Below are 23,601 nucleotides of genomic sequence, written 5' to 3' on the forward strand. Positions count from 1 at the left end.
ACTTCAAGTTGTGTTTTGCAAAGCCTCACTCTCTCTCTTGTATTTTCCTTGCCTCTCTTTCCATCCTCCGGTAGTGTGGTGTGGGGCTTTGTTGGCCGCCGCGAGGCAGACGAAATGCTTCGACAAGGCTGCAACGGGACATTCCTGCTGCGTTTCAGCGACTCTGAGCTGGGCGGCGTCACCATCGCTTGGCTCCACGAGGATCCTCAGCAAGGTATGCACGACAAGCAGTGTGGTTAGTTTCTGCAGCTGTGGCTTTCTGCAATTTTCGCATCACAAATTTTAGGGAGGACAAGCGGCTTGACTTCCGAATGATCATGCGTGCCACGGTATGACTGGTCTGTATTGAGGTGACATGCCTCTGTTGGAGTCGGCTTGCTGGCACTCGGACATGTGCTGAAATGTGATCGTTGAGCTAAAAATTTACAGAGAAAGTGGGGGATTTCACTGGCCAGTGCACCCAGCAAGAATGACAGTCTGAGAGCTGCTTGCCAACTGTGCAGCTGATTCTGAATGGCACAACTGATGTCTGTAACAAACATTCTGTGAAAGCCTTCCTCAGTTGACTCAGCCGAATGATGCACCCTCCCCTAAAAGGGGTTCCCTTATATCCCAACTTTTCTGCCGTCTGTTATGTTATGCCATTGACAACAAGAGTAAATGAAAGTGGTGCTCACCGGAAGTGTGCTTGTACATAAGATCAATTGGTCACATCTACTTTCATTAGCCTGGCATGCGCTCATCCAAATTGGCGAGTTTTGCAGTGTGGTGCAAGGTATAGCTTAGTTGCATAGCCATTTTAAAAGCTGTTGACGCTGCAGGGGCGTAGCCACGGGGGGGTTGGGGGGGGGGTGCAACCCCCCCCCCCCAAATTTTTCAGTTTTGCTTGCGTATATGTACATGTGCACATGCAAACACACGCACGAACATACATAAAGTATGGTAGAACCCCCCCCCCCCCCCCCCCCCCCGAAAAAAATTTCTGGCTAAGCCCCTGTGACGCTGATAAAGCTTGTGGCGAAATTTTGTTAACACTGTCTGACCCAACAAAGTGCACATCATTTGACTGCTGTTGCCACTTACATTTTGCTTAATTTCTTGTCATAAACGTTTTAGCTGCTGCCTAACTGCCATAAAAGAAAGTTGCCCAGTGCAGGGTTATGTTATGATTGACCAATTTTTCTAACAACTTTTCACCACCCTGCTGGACCGGTACTTATATTCATAAGTCGGCACACTCACTCAGACTCAGATCGAGCCGTGAGTCTGGTTGATGAAAATTTTGGTGAGTCTGAGTCGAAGTGAGCCTTAAAGGCAAAATATATTTCATGACTGAGTCTGAGTGAACTCCACAATTTTTATTGACCTATGCGCATATTGGAGTATTCCAGCATAAATCCATACTTGGGCTGTGTTGCTTAGTTTAGTCTATGCCAGTAGGTGCAGAAAACTGTAAATCCTGTAGATTATTGTGGTACTATGATCAAAACATACATTCACGTTCAGGCCTTTTGTCTCTTGTCTTTTTGTAGACTCAAAAGAAGTGATAATGATCCAGCCGTTCACGAGCCGAGACTTCACAATCCGAAGCCTGGCGGACCGGGTGAGCGATCTCCAGCAACTCACCTTCATGTACCCCGACATACCCAAGGATCAGGCGTTCGGGAAGTACTACACTCCTGTTACAGGTAGGTTGATGGGGATAGTTCATGAATTCATATAGTAAACACTTAATTGAGGTACAGTCAAACCTTGTTAATATGTACCCGCTTTAGACGTACTAACGGTTCAAACGTAGTTGCGACGAATCCCTGGCCGAGTCTCGTAGAGCCTAATGCATTCGCTGACCACTTAAGCTGTAGTGCTTCGTCCTATGCTTACCGGTTAGTGCGTACCGCAGTAACTTTTTGTGCCATAAAAGTTTACTGCGCCACTGAACTTGCCAACGCCACAATGTGCTGCAAAAGGTTTTCCGGCTTTTCGAGAAGTGTGGAGATAGGTCGATAGATTATTCCAACTTCTGCGCGATTGCAGCGATGCCTTTACGGGTAAGCATCGGGAAAGAACGAAGTTGAGGTGGCGGCCACCGACGAACATGCCATATTACTTATCACAGATCGATACAGAAGTATCTTCAGCTATCTGCTCGGGCGCGCGTCTGGCATAGCGCTGCTTTAAGCCTACTGCACGCTTTCAATAGGCGGCAATATGAATGCGCTGGGCCGCCGATCGCTGCCGCCTTGTGCGCGGCCGTGTTCAAGCGCGCACCGCTTTGTAGAAACGAAAGCAGATCCTGTTGCGGAGTTGAGCATTGCGGGTCGCAGATGCTACGAAACCTCGCTGCACTGGCGCAATCACACTAAATGCACGCATACGGTACAGCAAGCATAGCGCTGTTGTAACCATACTGCATGCTTTTATTGGGCGGCAACCCAAACGCACCTCTGTCCGCTGCCAGGACCGCTAGAGCATTGTGAAGTGCACATCACTTGCAGGAAGCTTGTAATTGCCGCGTTAACCCAACAAGCTACTTGCTGCATCTGTACACAGTCTGGAGCAGAGTGGGTACGAAGAACACTCCTACGGAAAATGCATGCGTACGGTGCAGCAAGCTGCCCGATAGTGAAGGCGTGAGCCGAGTTGGTGATGCGCTGCACGCAACTAGCCAGGTGACGATCGGCCCCATGCGCCCATACTGTGTTTCAATGAAACTGTGTCAGTTTTCGCTTAGTAGCAGATCGTGGTACAGACACGTATACAAGTATTGTGCAAAGCTGATGCTGTCTGTCCTATCGCTATGTCAGTCGCTGCGTATTCCGGATCCTGTAATAGTTTTGAAATGCTCCTTGGCGTCGCCACCGTGCACTATCGAACGGTCGTGCACGAGTGCCAGAATCTTTTCTGCACCTCGGCAGAAAGAAAAAAATGCCTTGTGGTGGATACTTTAGGCAATACAGTAGACTCCCGTTAAGACGAACTCGAAGGGGCCACGGTCATCTGTTCGTCTTATCAGGAGTTCGGCTTATCAGAAGTGCCCCTAAAAAGAGACATGGTAACATGCCAAGTGCATCCAAATATGTTACTTGAAAACACTGAATGGAGTAGGCCTACAATGGCGGCAAAAAGACATGAAAAAGCATTTATTTGGCTCATCTAGATAAAAACTATGCCTTCAAGCAGAGTACTTACACGAATCATATGAGCACCTGATTTCGCGGGTTCAAAAATAAAAAAAAATTCATGTACATACTGCTACCACATTTTAATGATAAAACTGTAGCACGCTCCTATGTTGACGATTACAAAAAAAGAGAGAGAGAGAAGCACAACTTTCTTTCAAAGAATGTAAAATTTATTGTCCTGGCAGTTCGTTTTCTTCTGTGAGCCTGTTTTGCTGGCTCTAAAATCACTTCTGGATGGGCCTCGGTCGCGTGCTGTTGCCTTGACAAAGTCATTATACGCTGAGTTGCTTAAGAAAGTCTGCAAGGTTTTCTTCGAGGTCCGGATGTTTTGCCGTTTTTGGCCCGTAGTAACTTTTCCTGAACGACGTGCAGCTGAAGATATCCCATCGGGCTACTCACGGTCACAAGCCTCACCACGAAAAAGACACAACGCAGCTATATTCACTGTGCAAAATAGCCTTCCCTTGTCGTGCGCTTCCATAATCAAAATGGCTGATCACAATTTGCACTTCACTGGGAACAGATACAACGCACACAGGCCCTATGCGAACCAACGCGAATTGACCACAAAATACAAAATATATGTGCTGGGCCGCCTGTTGTCGCTTTTTTTTTTTCCCACTCCCCTTGCGTTTGCCCCTCTGACCACAGCGGAGGGGCCCCAAGCTCTTGTGTTCTTCTGTTCTCCTTTGTACTCCAGCTGGGAAACTGAAGAACAGGAGGGGAATACAATGGCTTGGGGGTCCAAGTTGTAAATCCCCCTACTCTTTTTGTTGCTTTCTTTGCCGGCACCTCCCCCACCCACAGGCCTGAATGCCCAACCAAGACTGCAGCAGAATGACCACCGCGAGAGTTCGTCTTAACAGAATAATACACTTAGGCGGTTCGTCTTAAGCGAATTTTTTTTGCATTGAGTCTATGGGGAACCAAACAACCGGTCCTGTGTTGTTCGGCATAAGCGAGAATTCGTCTTAACCGAGTTCGTCTTAACGGGAGTTCACTGTATTTGCTGTAGCGCTCTATTTATTTCTTTGTTGACGGCGATGGCACACGCCAGAAGATCCAAATTTGTACTTGGTGGCTAATGCGTACTACCGTTTAGTGCGTAGTTATGCCGCGTTCCCGGCAGGTACATATTAACGAGGTTTCACTGTATCTATGATGACAGAAAGTTGAGCTGGTCAGCAGGGCATCTGTGTTACAAAAGAAGTTAGGTGTGCATACACAGACACGAGTAGAGGGAAACCCACCACACGTACTTTGTTTCAGTTGTCTAAAAAAAAAGAAAAAGAAAAGTTTAGCCTTTCTTCGAAGACAAAGTTTGAACTTTAAATTGTGAAACAGCATTCCTGTTGCCCTGGAACATGCTTTGTGAAGTCTTTGAAGGAAGTATTACCTTGTTTTTGGGATATGAAACCTCCTTGCTGTACTAACCTCTGTACACTTTGTTTTTTTCCTTTTCTTCCTCAGACACTCAGCCTGCCATCAGCAATGGCTACGTCAAGCCAGTCCTTGTCACTCAGATACCAGGGTGAGTAGTTAATAACATGGCTCATTTGTTCTCCTTCCCTTGATTGTCACAACGGGCTGGCAGTGTTACTATAGGCTAACATCCTGGTCACTTTTTAATGCTGTAATTTTAATCACGCTTATTGGTACGGTATTCAGAATGCTGTCAGCCAGGTGTGTACACGGAATTGCAAGTGTACAGTACTAAGCAGCATAAGGCTTCCATGTCGAAGTGATCCAATGTACAGTAACCTGGGAGGTTATTGGCATTTGCCTGTGTGTGGCGGTGAAGCTGTGTCCCAGTGGAAGAGCATCTGCCTTGTATATGGGAGGTTGTCAATTCCAGTGAAAGTGTGATATTTTTAAGCTCAGTAAAGATGTTATTCAGCCTCAGTCTTGGCCACCTGAAAGTGGGGATTGTGCAGCTATTTTTTAGTGTCCATCTCTAGGGGTTTCTTTCCCATTGCCAGACAGCCTTTTTTTGTGAAACATCTGCTATGCATTGATTCAACAGAAGTCTTGTAAGTAGGTTTTATTACAGAATATTCATATAAAACTATGGAATTGGTAGCAGTGCAGCAGATAACTGCGAGCAGCTAAAAAAAAAGATATATGGGTTGGCTACAGCAGGTTGGCATGCTGCAGCAGTTCACCCAATGAAAGAAAGCCTTTTTGTTCTTTTTTTGTGGTGAAATCCCGTTACTTTAGATTGCTCTTGCTGGGAATTTGTCCTTTTCTTCAGCGAGTTCAGGACCACTTTTTTTTTTTCGACTTTTAAATCGTAAAGAGGGAGCTCAGTGATTCCTCTTACATGAAACGACGCTCTTTTGAATTGGTGATTGTGGTATCGGACGTCGAACGCGACGCCCGGAGAACAAAGGGCACGGCGCCCGAAGCGCCGGCCGGGAGGAAGAACAGCAGCACCCGGTAGCCACCAAAACGTTACACCAAAAGAGGGGGGGATGTTAAGGTGTCTACTGTTAAGGTTGTATACAGTGTATTTGTCATTAATCGCTGTATAAGGATTTAAAGGCCACATGTCCTTTTCATTCTAGGGGGGGATGATGTGGTATGTGAGTTCCAGTTTCGGTTTCTTAAAAAGTATTTTTGCCCTTAGGGGCGCCACCATGTACATATATGCGCGGCACTGTGTGAAATAAATGAGTTCCTGCTTGGCTACCGGCTGCTGCTGTTCTTCCTCCCGGCCGGCGCTCCGGGCGCCGTGCCCTTTGTTCTCCGGGCGTCGCGTTCGACGTCCGATACCACAGTGATCAAGATAGCTCACAAGATTAGTGAGAGGTCGTAGTGTTTCGTACTGCTGCCTGTACAGTTATTGTTGCTTATCACTTTCCACACAGCAACAACAAAAACTCCAAAACTGAACTGTGCCGCGGCGTAGACTGTGCGATACCAGCAATACGATGTGCTAGGATGCCCATATGCTCTCCTCCAGTGCTTTGGTGGGGAGGCGGAGAACACACGTTCATCATGCCCCGCCCCCCTCGCATTTTAGGAAAAGACTGCGCTCTGCGGCGTGCAATTTGAAAATGCATTTGCAAAAACTGCGTGTAACTGAAACGTCTGACAACTGGCACCAGCATTAGTTTCAATTTATTGCAGCAACTTAGTTTTTGCAGCAGCCATGAAACTTCACTATATAGAAATTGTGGATAAGCACGCTTTATTAAAAATAGAAATACAGTAGAACCCCGCTGATACGTTTTTGAAGGGACCGTAGGAAATAAACGTAAGAGACGGGAAACGTAAGAGCCGAAAAACAGGAAAAACGGCAAAATATTTAGTGGTACAGAATTTTATTTCAATTCTTACGAGCAGCACGAAAATTGGCGCGCTCAGCCGCGATCTAGCTCGATGGATAGAAACGCGGAGCTTAGGACGGCCTCATCCACAGAAATGTAATCAACGTATGTGATTTTTTTAACACCAACAGCTGTAGGCATGAAAGAACTAAGCACACGCAATCACGACCGGCGCGGCGAGTCCGACCGCGAACCGCACGCACGACTATAGTGTCAACCAGCTCGAACTCCTCCCGTTCTCCGACAAATAACGATGATGATGAGTCTACGCCAACGCGATGGCAGAAGTGAATGCCAATCTCGAAGGCCTTGCTTTCGCAAGCAATTACGTCATACACGCCATGTTTGTGCAATACAAATCTCAAAGGCTATGCTTTTGTCAATAGTAAATGCCAATCTCGAAGGCCTTGCTTTCGCGAGCAGTTACGTCATAGACGCCATCTTTGCAATTTTAATCTCGAAGGCCATGCTTTTGTTTGCATCAATTGAAAGATTCTGTTGCTTGCGCCTCTCATGCGGCTAATATTACGGTCAAACGAGGCCAAGCTGCGTGAAAATGCACCATGGCCGCTCTCTTTGGTAGTCACTCGGTCGGCTCCGAGCGCACTTCGCGACGTATCATACGGGAACGGTCCGACAGTTACGACGTAACAGCGGGGTTCCCAATACATTGTATCCTATGGGAGCTATGCCGGGACCGGCGGAAAACGACGTAACAGCCGGGAAAACGCAGCAGTGAGGAACGTAACAGCGGGGTTCTACTGTACATGGTGTTTTATGGACGTGAACTTACAAAAAAGTTACATACTTCATTTTATTGTTGTATTTTGTTATACAGTCGAACCCATTTATAACGAACTCGAAAGTGTCGCGAAAAGTGGTCGTTATATCAGTAGTTCGTTGTATATGGACTCGCCCTTAAAAACGTGCGCTTAGCGGCCAAGCCGTTTTTTTTCTTTCTTTGTGCACTTTTATTAAAGTGCTAACAACCCCTTCGGTGACAAGCTAAGCCTTTTCGCGTCGTGAAGCGACGCCCGCTGCGTGCTCACGAGTGCGCCCACTGCGTGCTCACGAGGCAATGAGCTCACGCAGCTCATTGCCTTTGCAATGAGCTGACACCGTTTCACCGAAGCGCGGTACCGCGACGTGGAGCCGATCATCCCTGGCTAGTTGCGTGCAGTGCGTCGCCTACTCGGGTCGCGGAGTCACTGCCGGGCCGCTTGCTGTATGCCGTATGCGCGCGTTTGTACGTTCTTCGTGCTTGCTTCACTCCGGACCGTGCACGGTTGCGGCGACTAGCCTCTTCGTTCAACACGGTGAAAACAAGCATTTTCCAAGCAACGCGCACTCTACGTCTCCGCGATGCTCTCGCGGCCTTGCACGACGATGCGCGGCGCACTTCAGTTGTCACCTAGTCAAACACGCTGTATACGCTCGCTGTCAGTGCATCGACGTTTCTCGGTGCCCGCGCCGCTCAACAACAGCGAGCTACTTTCGTTTCTACGAAGCGACGCGCACTTAAAAAAAAAAAAAAGCGGTGTCGCACGACGCGGCGGCGGCGAACTTGCAAACGGCAGCATGGCGCGCTCGTACCGCCGTCAATCCGCAGTGTACGGCGTACGCCACACGCAAAGCCGAATATCTACAGATGACTGTGATAAGGTTGTCAGTTATAAGGCATAATGACACGTTCATCGACAGCCACCACCTCGCCTTCGTTCTTTTCTGATGCTTATCCGCGAAGGCATCGCCGCAATCGCGCGGAAGTACAGTCAAACCCCGCTACAACGAAATTGACGGTGCTCGGAAAAATGTTCGTTGAAGCGAACATTTCGTTGTAGTGAAATCGAAAAAAATATGGCTGACCTGAGCTAGTAGAACAGTGAAACTTTTATTTCCAATATTCAAAAAGTGTCTGCTGCTTCCTTTGCGTCCCCAGCAGCGTTACGACGCAATTCTCATATATCGACGCCACATTGAAAAGCACGCGGAAACAACGGCTTCCGCGAACGAATCAAACAAGCATGGGCACGCAACACGAACTGCACAGTTGCACCAACACGCTAACACTAGCTATTCGCCGACAACGGCGACATGCAGGCGTGCTATCGTGGAGCGATGACTTACGCCTTATTCTATGCTATTCTTATCCACCACTCGCGGCTGGCTGATTCCGTTGATAACGTGGACGAATTGCTGCTCCGACCACCGGTCGCACTGGCCAAGCGCGAAAAGCACGATAAGCATTGGCATTGGAAAAGGCACCATTCCGCGACTGCACCCCAGGGGTGCAATCGCGGAACAATGCTATTTCCGATTCCATGCCATATTCTATGCTACTCTTATCATCCACCACTCACGGCTGGCTGATCGCGTTGGTAACGCGGACGAACCGTCGTTCTGACCACTGGCCAAGCGCGAAAAGCACGAAAGGCATTGGAATCGGAAATAGAATCGTTCCGCGATAGCACCCCAGGGCTGCTCGCGATAACGCGGATGTGGCGGTTGTACCGTCGCTCTGACCACTAGCGAAGCGCAAAAAGCACAAAAAGTATTGGAAAGGCATCCGAAAAGCTATCGTTTCGCGCAGTTTCGCGATCGCACCCCAGTGTCGACAACTGAGCTTTGACTTCGGATTGTCTGCGACTCAGAAGCAACTCAAGCCAGTTTCGCAAGGGCAGTCTGATCGCCGTCGCTATCAAGCAATGGCGGCCCCCATGCTCAGTCAACAGCGGCGGTTTCTGGTGGTTCCAACACGCGATTCAGACTTTGAATTCGTATTTTATGTTCTAAAATGCATCAAAATGTCCGAGATTGTGTTTATTGCACGGTAAATTAAATTTTTGAGCCCCGAATGGCATCGTCAAATTTCGTTGAAGCGGAACGGCAGCAGAAAAAGTGTTCGTTGTGGCGAGCATATTTATGCATTGACTCCTATGGACTGTTGACGGGGAACCGAGAATTTTTCGTTGTACCGGAAATTTTGTTGAAGCGGAGTTCGTTGTAGCGGAGTTCAACTGTAGTAATCACCGATCGACCGGTCTCTGCCGTTACCAAAAAGACGGACGACTTTTCGCGGCACATTGCGGCGTCGACGATTTTAGGGACGCAGGGAACCTTTTTGCGATGGAAAGCTGTCGCGGTTATCACTTTTTGCATTTATACCTTCTTGCGTTCCAAGGCATTGTTTTGTTCATCGCAGGCGGTCGTAGCTGCAGAGAACGGCGTCAGGAAAGGTTACCGTGCGAAAGCTGACCGCAAGGCTTCATGCTGCCTACTATTTTTTTCCCTCACTGCCATTCTACCACTGAAGAAATGCCTGGAAAGTGAGCGACCTCGCTCCCAGCATCCGAAATCTGCGTGCGGTGCTCGCCGATCTGGGTATCTTAATCGCGAGTAAACTGGAGCGGGGCACGCGCGAGAGCGCGCCCCTGTCACGCTTTAGAAGGCATGTCTTAACTTTTTTTCGCTTCGTATGCGCCATGTTTTTACCGCGACCGTGTCCGAAGTGTTCGTTGTAAAAGTAGGAGGCTTTGAAAAATGTTCGCTATATCTGGACGCAGCTTCAATGGTTAGCATAGGAAAATCGTAAGTGCACCCAAATATGGTCGTTATAACCGATAGATCGTTCTATGTGGGATCGTTATAAGTTGGTTCGACTGTACTATTGAGGTTTAAAGGGGTCATGAACCACTTTTCCAAGTAATGATCTAATGACGTTAGTATCGGAGTTTACTGCCTCCCGAATCGATTGCCGCAGAAATTTCTCGAATCCATCAAGAATCAGCGGAGTTATGGGGGTTTGGCGCACGCTCTCAGCGCTTTCTCTCTTTTCTCGTGCCGACGAGCGCACTGGAAGCTAGACAGGGAGGGATGGCACGGGGGTAAGAAGTCACGTCAACGCGCGTCATGAAACGCGATCGCTCTCTCGCTGTGATTCGCATGCGCCAGTGCGGCTACCGTGTAAAAATAGCAGACTGAGAAGTAAGCGCGCGGGCAAGTGGTGGCACCCCGTGGCAAGAAGCGCATCTCATCCGGCTATCGGCCAATAAGCATGCTATGTCTCCGCGACGTACGCATGCAGACGCCCCACCCACCGACGAGAGTGAGAACCGGCCTCTGAAAAGAGGGCGCCTGAGGAAACGGCAAATTCGCGCTCCGCTTGTGGGGTTTACGCGACGCGCACGACTGTAATATTTTGCAGAGCAGTTCATAGCCCTGTCAGCTTTCCGCAGGTTGTGTTTTTTCAACAAGCCCAAGAGGTGCTTCATGACCCCTTTAACGGTGCAAATATCTGTGGATTTTGTGGCGATGAACTATTAGTAGTGTCTCTTTGTGTCTACTTTGTTTTCTCGTGCACATTTAATTTGCACTAAGTGCCCATTTAATATTCACTAAGTGAACATAGTGATTATGCAAGACGAATTAGCTCAGTAATCAGTCCTACTAAAAAAATGGGCAATTTGTGCACTGTGGGGTGCAGTGAAAGCTATGGGTGTTGCACCAGCAGTGAAAACCAGCTGCGGTGTCATTGCTGCTGTTCACGGTAAGCTGGCCCAACCTGAACATAAAGTACCGTATTTACTCGAATCTAACGCGCACCTTTTTTCCGGTAAAATGAGTCCAAAAATCGCATGCGCGTTAGAATCGAGTACCGAAAAAAAAAAAAAAAAAAAAACTCGGGTTATCGTATTGCCATCGGCATTTCAAAATGGCCGCCTCCTACGCGCCTTGGCCATTTGTGCCATTATTGTTTCAGTTCGTACGTGTGATGAGATTGTCATCCCGTTCTGCGTTCGCATCGACGGCATGGAAGTGCCGACTCCAAATACTCGACGAGTGCACCACGATACCGCATTTAAAATAATAGTTATTACATGTGCAGAGACGGACGGAAATCGGGCCGCATTGCGGTCGTTCGGAGTTCCGAAAACGTGCGTGCGAGACTAGCGCAAACAGAAGCAGAAGATTTTTTTACAGCAAAGCTTCACGAAAAGGTTTCAGTGGACCAAAGCAGGGCCGGTTTCCCGAAATCGAAGTGCGTTGACAGTGACAAGGAGTTGTCCAACAGCGACGAGGACTGATCCATTACGCGACTCGTATCGCCGCCGTAGTGGTGACAGTTTTAGCGGCAAGGCCCGCTTTTTGACTTAGTGTTTTACTTTTTTGAAACTTTAGTTCTTTAAAACCCAAATGCTTGTCCTTCTGAATGCGCGAAGTTTGACTCCTGCGGACATTTTTTTGTTCTTTTCTCTCACGAAAAATGGGTGCGCATTACAATCGATGTTTTACTTTTTTTTTTTTTTGGTCGCGGAAAACGTGCGCGCGTTACAATCGAGTGCGCGGTAGAATCGAGTAAATACGGTAATTGAACAGAAACTAACAATAGAATTTGCAGTGATTAAGTTTTTCATTTTTGAAGAAATCATGATTGGCTGATGTTTGCTCTGTAGCTTTCACTGCACTGCATGGGAATAGTGGGAGAGAGTACTATAGTCGACTGAGGTAAGGAAGGTAAGGAATTTCATTCTGACCATGCGGAGTAAAGCAGAACGGTGCATGGTGTGTAAGGTTTCGCACAATGGTCTCGCACAACTGACTGATGGTTCTCATAACACGTTCCATGCTGTTTTACAAAGTTTCCGCACTTGCTACTCGGTGATCAGTTTGTGGTGGCAGTGTGTTTCCGCAGCCTGTTTTGGAAAGTGTCAATGCATGGATGTCACGTCATACCCCTTCCCCCATTTTTTTTTTGTTCCTTTTCCTTTTGAAGACAACTACGGCGAAATTTTGGAATGGGCATACGCCTTCCCAAAAAAAAAAGGCTTAAAAAATGTAGGCGTTTTTGATACCGAAGTTGAAACAAAAACAAACAAGAGAAAAGATGGTGATGCCACTAGCAGGATGTCATGGGCCACCTCGAGTGAGCAGCTCTGAGGTTGGAAACTGCCTACTGTGCTCTGAAAAAAAAATATATATCGGGAGGCGATGTGCTGAGACTAAAACAATGTACATTGACTACCTGGACAATTATTAACCAGGGTTGTTTCAATTTTGTACATACTGCTAATTTATTACGAGAATAGACAAAGTAAAAATGTCATCGTAGCTGGTCTTTCAATTGTGCTGCTTCAAGGCAGCGGTCGTTTGCATTTTTCGAGCCCACTTGTGTCGGCTTGTTGTCCTGTAAAACGTCCTTCTCTCTCTCTCCCTCTCTCTTTTTTCTTTTTATAGATTTTGTATATTTCTTGTCTGAGGCCATGCATGTAAGTCCTCCTTTGAGAAGGTTATTCCTCGGGTGCACCAAACAAAAAAGCTTGCACAGTTGCACATACAGTACTAGCAGCAGCACCCACACATGTCAGTGACTGCAGCCAAGTAACTTGCAACATTTGTTATGTAGTGAACACAAAATTTCAATCTGTAGCAGCCAGAAGGCACCATTGTCCTGCTAAGTGAAGCATTTGTTTGTTGCATTTCTGGAGCAAAAGCTGCTGCTTTTTGCATTATGTTCAAGTTGAACATTCAGTGACTACTATACTTTTTAACCTTTTACTCGCTGCCGCTTCTAAGTGCCATACTAGCCAAGTAGCTTTGACTTCCATCTGTGACTGTTGCTTGTTATTAGAGTTCATGCTAAAAGGCAGGGTGCGCAAACACGGACACATGAGAAGTCAAGACAACATATATGTGCGTGTTTACACGCCCAGTCTTTTAACATGAATACTGACCAACTAGCTCAGCTCTCTGTTATTCGAAGTTAGGTGCACACTAAAAGTTAGGTGCACACTAAAAGTTCGGTGCACACAAAAAGTTCGGTGCACACTAAAAAGTTAGATGCACACTAAAAAGTTAGGTGCGCACTAAAAAAACCATACCAGCCTCTGGGCTTATGAGTCTGTGGTGTCTGGACTTCACAATTCAGAGAACTGGAAGTGGGCAGTATCTTAGTTTATATTGTTTCATTTAAAATTTTAATGTTTGCAAATGTAACTTGCAGCTGTAGTGCACTGTAGTGCAAGTTTTGGGGTCTGCATGCTGGGAGCACATTTTAGCACTGATGCACCTTCTGCCTGATTATCTGCGTTGTTTTTTTATTGTCTGTCTGGAGACACATTTCACCTGCACGATGATGCTTGTGCGCGATTGGAAAGCCTCCGCACAGAACTTTATGAGGTGTGTTGCCAGTGCTGTATTTACTCGAATGTAAGGGGCATCTGTTTCCATATTTTTGCTACCTGAAGTCGACTCTTGCGTTACAATTGAATACCAAAATTCAAGTTTTCAAAAAGTGCAATGATGCACGCAATTCTTTCATTTTAGTTTTTTTTTTCTTCCTGGAAAGTCGCCCCTCGCGCTACAATCGTGGTCCCGTTACAATTGAGTAAATACAGTGTCATTTCAATCTGCTGGCATGGCACTGTATTAACATTCTTCATATTTTGTTACTGAATGTCTTAATCTTGGATTTGGTGATATAGAGACTTGTGAAGAAAAATCACTTCTGCGAAAACCCGCAAGGTGGATGAAGGTTTGTGGGAAAAAAATGTGAACCACTCGTTTGTCGCTGTTTATATGCTGTTCAGAATGCACAGAATGATTGTCGAGCATAAACTGCTCTGATATGGTTAGGCATATACACCGTGTTTACCCGAATGTAACCCCCACCCAATTTTGATGGCCTTGAACTTAATATGCACCTGAATGTACAGCGTTTGTCTTTAATGACAATTTAGACACATAGTCTTTAATAGTTTTCAAGATATGCCAAGGCAAAACTGGAATGCTCTTCAGCTTCCTTGTTATGACCTCTTGAATGGCCTGGACCGAGCCGTGGTGCCGTCCTTTCATGACCCTTTTCAGTCGGGGGAAGAGGAAGAAGTTTGAACTAGCGACGTCTGGGATGTGGGGTTGCTGGGGAAGCTGTGTGATGCCTTGTTTGGTCAGGAAGTCTATGACAGTAAAGGTGGTGTGGCTCGGCACATTGTTGGGACTTTTTGCCGTTGAGTTGGGACTTTTTGCCGTTTGACTGTTGCTCATCTTCAACTTGCTCTCTTCCTTCCCAAAACAATTTGTGCCGCTCAGAAACACGGGACTGACCCATAGCATCATTACCAGCAGCAGTCTTGATCACATCACGGGTGTCATCCGCAGTTTTACCCAGTTTAATGCAAAACTTCACCGTGCAGCGCTGCTCTAACAAACGATTCATTGTCGAGATGACAAGGCACCTTGAAATGGGTTCACCTTAACCTCGATGTACACTCTGTGAATGCTAGAAGACAACTGGTGACCGTTGCGCTCGACCAGCGCAGGAACATCCCCCTCCTTCACCACGTTTTTGCTGGAAAAAAAATATCAGTCCTACTACTTTGCATACAAACCCTGTATTGTTAGTTGATTTTAAAGATAAAACTATGGCATGCTCCTATATCAACCGCTGGAAAAAAGAGACAGACAGGCACAATGCGCCTTCTTAGAATGGGAAATTTATTCTCTTGGCAGTTCCTTGCCTTTCGTGGTCCACTTTTTTTCTTTCTTTGAGATCACTTCCCGACACGCCTTGATTGTATGCCAATTCAATGGCCATTACCTTGACAGGCTCGGTCTTCATGGAGCTGCCTAGAAAGTCTTCAAGCTTGTCTTCGAGGTCTGTTGTAGGCCTGTGGGAACTACTGTTTTACTGAATTTTTATTAATGATGTGGAATGGCGTGTTTGACTGATGCAAGGCAATGGGTGATGCCTGGTCTATTCTGGGGAAAGAGTAGAGGTTATCCAAACCTCATGACTAGACATGCTTTCATGCTGTCTTTGTAATGCTGTGTGTGTTATCAGGCTCTGAATTTCTGGTCTCATCTTTCAGAAATAGCACTGTGTGTGCTCGATTCTTTGTCATGTCAGCTGAGTTATTATTGGGATAATCTGCAAGAATAGCAATCACAGTGATTACAATAGAGCATGTGGATGGGCATTGCCTTATGGGCTAGCAGGAAGGTCGTTTGTTGATCTGTAATTACTGAGGTAATGACCCTTGTTACTGTTCATTATATATGCCTTTCTAGTATTGCTTTGGGGGCAGCTGTTAGGTGACACCATACCTTAAAGGGGCCCTGCAACACCTTTCCAAGTAGCCATGGAAGGGCTTCATTAAAGGAGCTTATTTCCTCACGAATCGACCACCGCAAGAATTTTTAGAATCCGTCCAGTACGAGCGGAGCTACAAAGATTTGTCGCACGCTGTAATAGGTTGGAACCTTGAAACAATGTAAACATTGATTTTACCAAGAGACCTCTTGTAGGGTGAGCAAATGACTTAAGTGGTACAACATGGGAGCTTCCACTGCTTATGTCTCCTGTCTCATATATAGTTGGTAAAGTAATAATTAGTAAATACAGTTTGGTCAATGTTATTATATTTTCCTAAAGTGAGCGCTCTTGTAAATTTTAGCATCAACAACACTGTTGAACACTTGTTGGTGTCAAAGATCTTTGTTGGCCAGAGTATTGCAAAACAGTTTGTTAATGCAAAATAGGAAGTATGGCCACTGCAGACCAACCACATGTGGGATTCACAAATGCACACATTTGGAACTGCGATGTCCTTTCCTTTCCCTTTTGCTTTTTGGCAGGTTGTCGGGGATGTTGAACCTCGTAGACAGCAACCCATCCACGCCTCAGTCGTATTTCCACCCGCACTCACCGGACACAGGAGCGAGCATCTACCACGATGGTTCCTCCCTTGACCAGGCCATGCAGTAAGTGTGTACTTGCTGCCTGCCTACCTGTCCTCTTCACTTTTCCCTCCTACCCCCTCGCACATCCCCTGCCATCCCTCCCTTGCACATCAAAGGGCCGTCAGGCCCTTTCTTGTCGCACAAACTGTCACGCAAACCGTTCCTCGCATCACTGCCCCGCTTACCACCCCTGCCTTCCTTCCACCTTTCCTCCAAAAGCGAAAAGAAGGTGGATCCGTCGACGCTGTGGGCTTCAAGGAGTTGGGCTGGTGATCCTCTGTCCTCCCCTTAAAAGCAGCCTCGTCTCCTGGACTGCGTAAAGTGTGTGCAACAGGAGGAGGATTTCATTGAGGAGCACACAACCTGCTCAGCCTCTGCCGGAAGCCGTCGAAGGGGAATTTTCGTGAGCGAGAGAGAAAGAAAGCGAGGACAGTGTTTCAAGCTCTGCTTGCCTGTCGAGCAGCCAACCTACCCACGCATCCATTTTTTTTTTCATCCGATATTCATGCGGGTGTGCGCAGAAACATCTGTAACGTCTCCTGCGAGACCCCCGCCTCGCTCGTTTCCTTCTTAAATAATTTCCTTATTATATTGGGAAGCACTGCAGTGCCTCCTGTTACAAGTGCTCAGATTTCTCACTTGTAATCACTTTGTTTACCTCATCATTTAGTATTTGTTTTGTCACTTTTAATCTCGTTTCTAAGCAGCTCTTCTTTTTTTATTTTATATTTACGGAGCTCATTTTTCACAATGACATTACTTGAGCAAATGGTGCACACTTGCATGCGAGCCTTGTCCTAAAGAAAAGATATTTTCTTTCTTTGGTGTACCTCACGTTTTTAGTGTAAGTAGAAGTTTCTGTACATTGTTCTTGTACGATAATATTGGTGCTTCTTCGTTGCCCCCTATTGCGTCGTGATTGTGAGCTGTCTTTGTGTGGTGATCAATACTTGCTGGCTAGTGAGGCTGCGTAATTGCTTCATTGTTCTTTGCCTTTGTGCGCACAGAAGGAAAGCATCTTTGAACAACTACTAGGCATGGACATCACAGGATGAGGTTTATCCTCAGTGCGAAAGCCAGTCTCTGGTTGGTACAGTCCTCAAATCTTGACTTGGTAATTGAGGAAAATCTCATACGTCTGCCGAAAGTTAAAGAAAAGATGAGGCGTTAGAAAAATTAAACTTGGAGGTTTTAAGTGTCAAAATTACGATATGATCATGAAGGCTCCACCTACATCTATAAATACATGGGTGTTCTTGCATCTTAGATGCGTGTGGGTGTAGCCTACTTGGTGATTCGTGATTAGGAAAAGTAAAACACACGGGACACAGAAGGAGACAACACAAAGTATACTTCTTGCATTTTGCCCCATTAAAATGCCGCCGCCGTCGATGGGAATCGAACATGCATATGGAAGCACGTAAAGTAAAAATCACTTTTTTAAAAAATTGAAGAAGAGCCAAGTTATCAAGAACTGTGGATCTGAGAAAGGAAGTTACGTGTTAAAATTTTTTTGGGCTAATTGGCTAAATCTGCCTATTGACTTGTTAGTAAGGGTAGTCATGTTGCTACTGACAATTGTAAGTTTGTAAAAAGTGGCAAAATGAGTTTTATCAGTTTAAAAATAATGAATAAAGTCCTTTTAATTTCTGCAGAATGAAAAAGTTTCGCACTTTCCCATTGGTAAACTGAATCTGAGTGCTTAAGGTGTGCCGGAATCCACATGTATAAAAAATGTTAGCTCCTGACCCGTTATGACGTCTCCTGTTTCTTCACTCAAGCTGAACAGTGAATTAGCATATTTTGCTAATTAGCCAGCAAATTAAAACTTAATGCTTAATGCTAATTTTTAAGAATTGTTGGAAGTCTCGGAGAAACACTCGTTATTTGGTATAGACAAATTCTACATACCCTGGTTTGATGTATCCAGGTTCAGCTGTAATGAATCAACATAAGTGTCCCCTGGTAAAATATTTGCACATTATTTGGTGTATTCTTTTTTCTAATATGAACTCTCTTCTTCTTACTTCTATAAGGGTGACAGGTGAAAACTGGAACACTTTTATATGCATGCTATGTTAGGGTGACTGTCACAGCTGGCTTTGTTTAGTGAACATTACTGAAGTACTAAAGCATTTCATCGATTTACATAAGCAGTACGCGTTGGCGTTTTGGCAGTCGTTATCACAACACGAAGCTATCGGAATAGTAAACGTGAAATGGCTAGTCAGACAAAGCCACATTGAATGCTCTATAAACAGAGACTTATTAAGCAATGCTTAATTGTAGACTTGGATGGATGCTCAAACCAAATATCAGATTATTACTACCTCTTTCTTTTAAACTTTGTCATGGAATTACTTTAGTAGCAGCACTTCTGCCTTCCAAGATGTCTGTTTGTCAATTTCTCAACTCCTGCTATTCTATGTGTAGAAGTAAGAGCAACAATTAAACTAAGCACCTGTTATATTTGCAAGAACATGTGACACAGACTTTCTGTGGTCTTAAAAGTAGGGGTGTGCGAATATTCGAACTTTCGAATATTTTTTTAATAGCGTTTCCTATTCAGTTCGATTCACACCGGAATTTTACTTTATTCGTAAAATAAGTAAAAGGGTTTGTAATAGCGGAAAATAAATATAATGGCGATAAATCTGCGTGCAGCTTGCTTGGTCTTGCATTTTAGGGCGCCACTGTGCCAAGCTGCTAGCCGCTTCCACCGGTGCTCCGAGCGGTCGCTGCGCGACGATCTTCGCCGGAGTGGGGGGTCCGCTGCCGATGCGTGAAATGGCCATCCACGGTACCGAGGAGCCAGCGGGCAGTGAGATTCGTTGCTTGCGACGAAGCACATTGAGGCTTCTTTGTTTTCGCACGTCCGCTAGCGCGACTTCCTTGCCGCGAAGTTCGGATTCGCCTTGTAATAGGCGCCATGAGCAGAGTTAGACCTAGCCATGACTCTGAGGAGTATGCTCAGTCGCGATGTGCATGGGCGCGGCGCCTGATGTTTCAAATTACGTCATGCTCGATCGCGAGTACAAAGAGCCGTCCCGCGATGGTCTTTGTTACAAGGCACAAAGTGCTGATAGGCAGAACAGTCAGTCCGAGACACACGTCTGCGATGTTCGCGACGAGCACGGCTCACTATCATAATCTGATGATTGAGCTTCCGCTTGCAGCTGCCAAACTGATGCGTAATCATATTCTAAATGATTGTCGACCCGTGAACACAGAAAGAGTGCGAACGCGTCACTAAGTTGCATGATTTTCGACAGCCATGACCTTGCGACGTGCAAGCAGCAGACGACGCCCTCCCGGAGCATTGTTCGGACTAATGGCGGGGCGTGCTGGAGCAACATCGCAGATGGAGCCAATCGGAGGCCTCGAAACAACTTCAAACATTTGCTTTTTGTACGCTTGTTTCTGAGTTAAAGACCCAGCTGAAGCGCAAAATTTGAAGATGGAGAAATGCTCTTTCCGGTGATACCAAAATGGCGGCGCCCGGTTGCGTTGTTGCGGAGATATTCTTTTTTAAAACGCTGTTTTTCTGCGATTTCCGCAATAACTTTTACCACCTCGGCAAGCGCAATAAATTTTTTACTGCACTTCTACATGGCTTTCGGTGAAGATATTTTGAAATCAGAAAAAGGCCTACAGAAACTGAAAATGTGATTTTCAAAAAATCTTTTTTTAAAATTTTCACTACACGAAAGCCGCATCCCCATTAAAACAACAAATCTATTTTTTGACAGTGTGTGTGACTTGTAATTGTTCCTGTCTCGTAAGAACATGCTTAGAGATTCTCTGCAACTTTTTTCTGTAATTTCACTTCAATGTATTCGAAAAGTATTCGAGAAATATTCGAAAATTATTTGATTCGCTTTGCACCCAAAATTTTGCTATTCGCACAGCTCTACTTAAATATACGGCAGCTTCAAAGAGTTTTGAGCAATTAAAAGAATACGTACAGTGATATACTTGAGGTTTGAAGTTTTATTGGGACTGCATGGCAACATTTTGATTGGGACAAAAGATGGAATCGTTCACGTATTTGATTTAGCTGCACAGTAAAGCACTTCAGGTGAGCATGTAAGATGCTAGAACTTAATTAAATTTCTATTAAGCCGATTAGTGTGGCTTCTAGAAGCTCACATAGACAGTCTGTGTTCTGTGGTCTGTGTGTGAATACAAAAAAATCTGCTCGAATTAAGAGAAAATTGGCATGTGGTATGCTCAGAGAGTTAGTCATGCACTCGTATTTTCATTTTACTAGTTATGATGACTTGAAAAACACCTGCAACAAAAGTTAAATGGTAGGTCTCAACGGTGCTGATGACTCACATGATGACATAACTGAGTAAGCGTGAGCGTAGTGCTCATCAGTTTGGGCAGGCAGTTTTTGCGTACCCAGCAAAGCAGTGCCTTTTCTTGCAGGGTACCCTTTGACAAGAGTGCTAGTGCCAACTTGTTAACCATTTTCTATTGATCTGTCACGATGGGAACTGTCGCAATGCGTGACATCTGTCGCAATGCCACGAGCTTGCTGACCGCCAACACTTCCTTTAGTGTGTGTGTGTGTGTGTGTGTGTGTGTGTGTGTGTGTGTGTGTGTGTGTGTGTGTGTGTGTGTGTGTGTGTACTGAGTCTGCTATCATTTTTTTCCTATCGATTTGGTATGCTCAATGCATCCAGCTTTTCCGAACTGCTTAGGCACTGGCACTTCTTAAAGGTTATGAAGAGACACATCATTACACCAATATTAGATATTTTGTAATAACATATACCTACATATTTACAAGATCATTGAGAAGCATATTTTCATATACTACCAGGCCTGATCATGGTGCTTTTCATCAACTGGAGGACTGTCGTTAGCAGTTTTCTAACTTGTTTGGGACATCATTACAGAAAGCATTGCCAAGCAGGGGATATATTTAGGCATTCATCGTCGTATGCGACGGTTGTGGTAGTCAAGCCTACTACATTGCCTTTAGCTTGCTTTACTTTAGCCTGACATTGTTTTCTGCTTTAATGTTGAACCTTTAAGCCTTGTAGGGGCTTGTTTCAGTGAGCTTTATGAAGCACTGCTTCTCACAGCTAACATTCCACAAATATAAAGTGACTACAGTGTGTCAAGAAGAAAAAGAAACAAATATTCACTAGCAAATTTTCTCTTTTAGCAACCATACTGATTCATTAAACATTTTATTTTTTCCCCCCTTTTCTTTGGAGTGATATCGGAGTAGTAAGATAAAAATGAAATTTAAGTTGGGGTAGATTCCTTTGTTTTATATTCTACTGTATCAGAATTCAACTTAGATTATGTATATACCTGAGTGTTGTTTCTCACAATGCACTGTAGTGCATTATTTGCCAAGGTTGTTACAAGCTCTCTCTGTGTTGTTTGCCTTTTGTGAAGCTTAAGCGTTGTCATAGCATACAGCCATTTGCTAGCGTGTTCTGAGTGCTTGTGTACAGTCTGCCGCCTCTTCCACATGCGAAATTCAAGATTTATTTTATGCACTGACTCTAAGTGCCATAACGTTCCTGGGGTCCTTAAAAAACCGAAGAACCTAAATCTGTCCCCACAGTAAAATATTTTGCATCATTTGTAGACCTATGTGAATATTAGAGAAATTTCGAATATCAAATCAAATAGAGTGCTATTTAAATTGAATGTAGGCTTTTGATAACTTGCGAATATTTTTTGAAGATTTTACAAATATTTGAGTCTCATTTTCCCAGAAATAAACACTAAATTAGGGAAAAGTGTGACAAATTTCGTCCCTGTGAGCATTGCGTAGGCATGAAACGTGATAGTGCAGTCGGCCATGTTGCTTGGAAAGGCACACTTTAGTGGCCATACAAGGATCACGTGCACTTTCTGAAGACTTGTGCATCCGAAGCAACTGCTTATTAGTTCCCGATGATTCATTTGTGCCTTAAGACTGAAGTCATGAATACTACGATAATTTGGGCATCATTTTGCAGTTATTGTAACGGCGGCTGTTCAGTATTTGAAAGGTATTTCTTTCGGCTTGATTCACTGTTCGATTCATATTTGATTCGGCCTTGTGGCAGATGGGCACTTGCTTCAGACTAGTTTATCTGGATAAGCTTGGTTACTGAAGCAGGCTACACCAGCAGCAGCCAGGTTGCTTAAAAAGTCACTGCGATCTAAAAACTGTGTATTACTTTTCAGGATTTGCTGTTGCAAGTTTGCTGCTGTCATTCATTAGTAAGAAAGTGTCGGTGTGCCCCACACAAGGTGTCTTTTCCTCCTTGTCATGTTGGCAGACATGTTGGCAGAAATGTCTAATTTCGAGAAGTTGGTAGGTGTGATACAAATGGCACAAAATATTCATCTTTGATGGGATGTATGCAGCTGCATGATTCATGCCACATTTGTACCATATCTTTGTACGTGTAAGCCACACCCACATTTGCACAGCAAAAAAAAATAAAAGCAGTGCCTGAAGGGACAGTGAAGTGAAACACTTAATCAGTTTAGGCTGATAAATTATTCTTTGAGAGCCATATGGATGTTAATCTCGCCGTCATAGGCTCATTATAAGAGGTGATGGAAGTCCAAGAGTTATGTAGGCCTTCGCAGACGCTGTCAAAATCTGACATTTCAACGAGTTAGTGCGGAAACCTCATGGTGTCGTTGCCACCGGCACTCTTTTATAACCAACTTTTCCAGGAGCTGATGCTTGCATGCCTTTGCTGTCTTCACTCACCTAATAAGCATTTTTAGGAGCATATCGTTGCGTCTCTTTTACATGGGTTTCCTTTTTTTTCTTTTTTTGAATAGAGAAAGCTGATAAGCTTTCACATTTGCTTGTGCAGTAATTCTTTCTGCAAGTCATTGCAGGCTGATGTGCCATGATGTGCCGAACTATATTTAGTGTTTCAGGCAGATTTTAGGTTTTAGTCAGTTCTGAAAAACATGTTTTAGTTGTTTGAGACAGAACAGACGGCTTTGTAGTCATTGCAATGAACTGTATTAGCACGCATGTTGCAGGCGCTTTCCTTTTGCTTTTGTAGAAGCATTAATTTATGCATACTGCACATCTCTGCTTAGGCTCTTGCGAAAAAAAAAAAGGTGTGCAGTGCGAAAGGACGGCCAGGTCTTTTGTTTTTGAAGTATATTCTGCAGTGAAGGTGTACAAAGAATTGTTGAACGTGTTGACAGTATCGTCTGCCTGAAACAAGGCGTCCTGTTTGCTAAGATGAGGTGCAAAAAAGGAAGATAAAAGATCCAATGGTGTCTTATATCTTCTGTATGCGTGGCTGTTGAACAAACAGTACCATTGCTTGATGATTGCATGATTGATTGTTCACTGTTGAGCCTTCGAT

At 45.0% G+C, this 23,601-nt stretch overlaps 1 protein-coding gene across 1 annotated transcript in view; it reads left to right on the forward strand.

Moving 5' to 3' along the window:
• Positions 1 to 23,601, forward strand: part of LOC119393749 (signal transducer and activator of transcription 5B) — a 113,871-nt gene that overhangs the window by 67,747 nt on the left and 22,523 nt on the right. Inside the window, exons 13-16 of the mRNA XM_049415876.1 lie at positions 75 to 214; positions 1,533 to 1,688; positions 4,653 to 4,713; positions 16,142 to 16,267. Of these exons, the coding sequence (XP_049271833.1) occupies positions 75 to 214; positions 1,533 to 1,688; positions 4,653 to 4,713; positions 16,142 to 16,267 (483 nt within the window). The remainder of the gene's footprint in view (positions 1 to 74; positions 215 to 1,532; positions 1,689 to 4,652; positions 4,714 to 16,141; positions 16,268 to 23,601) is intronic.

Source organism: Rhipicephalus sanguineus, chromosome 5 (genome assembly GCF_013339695.2).
Source record: "Rhipicephalus sanguineus isolate Rsan-2018 chromosome 5, BIME_Rsan_1.4, whole genome shotgun sequence".
Lineage (NCBI taxonomy): Eukaryota > Metazoa > Arthropoda > Arachnida > Ixodida > Ixodidae > Rhipicephalus > Rhipicephalus sanguineus.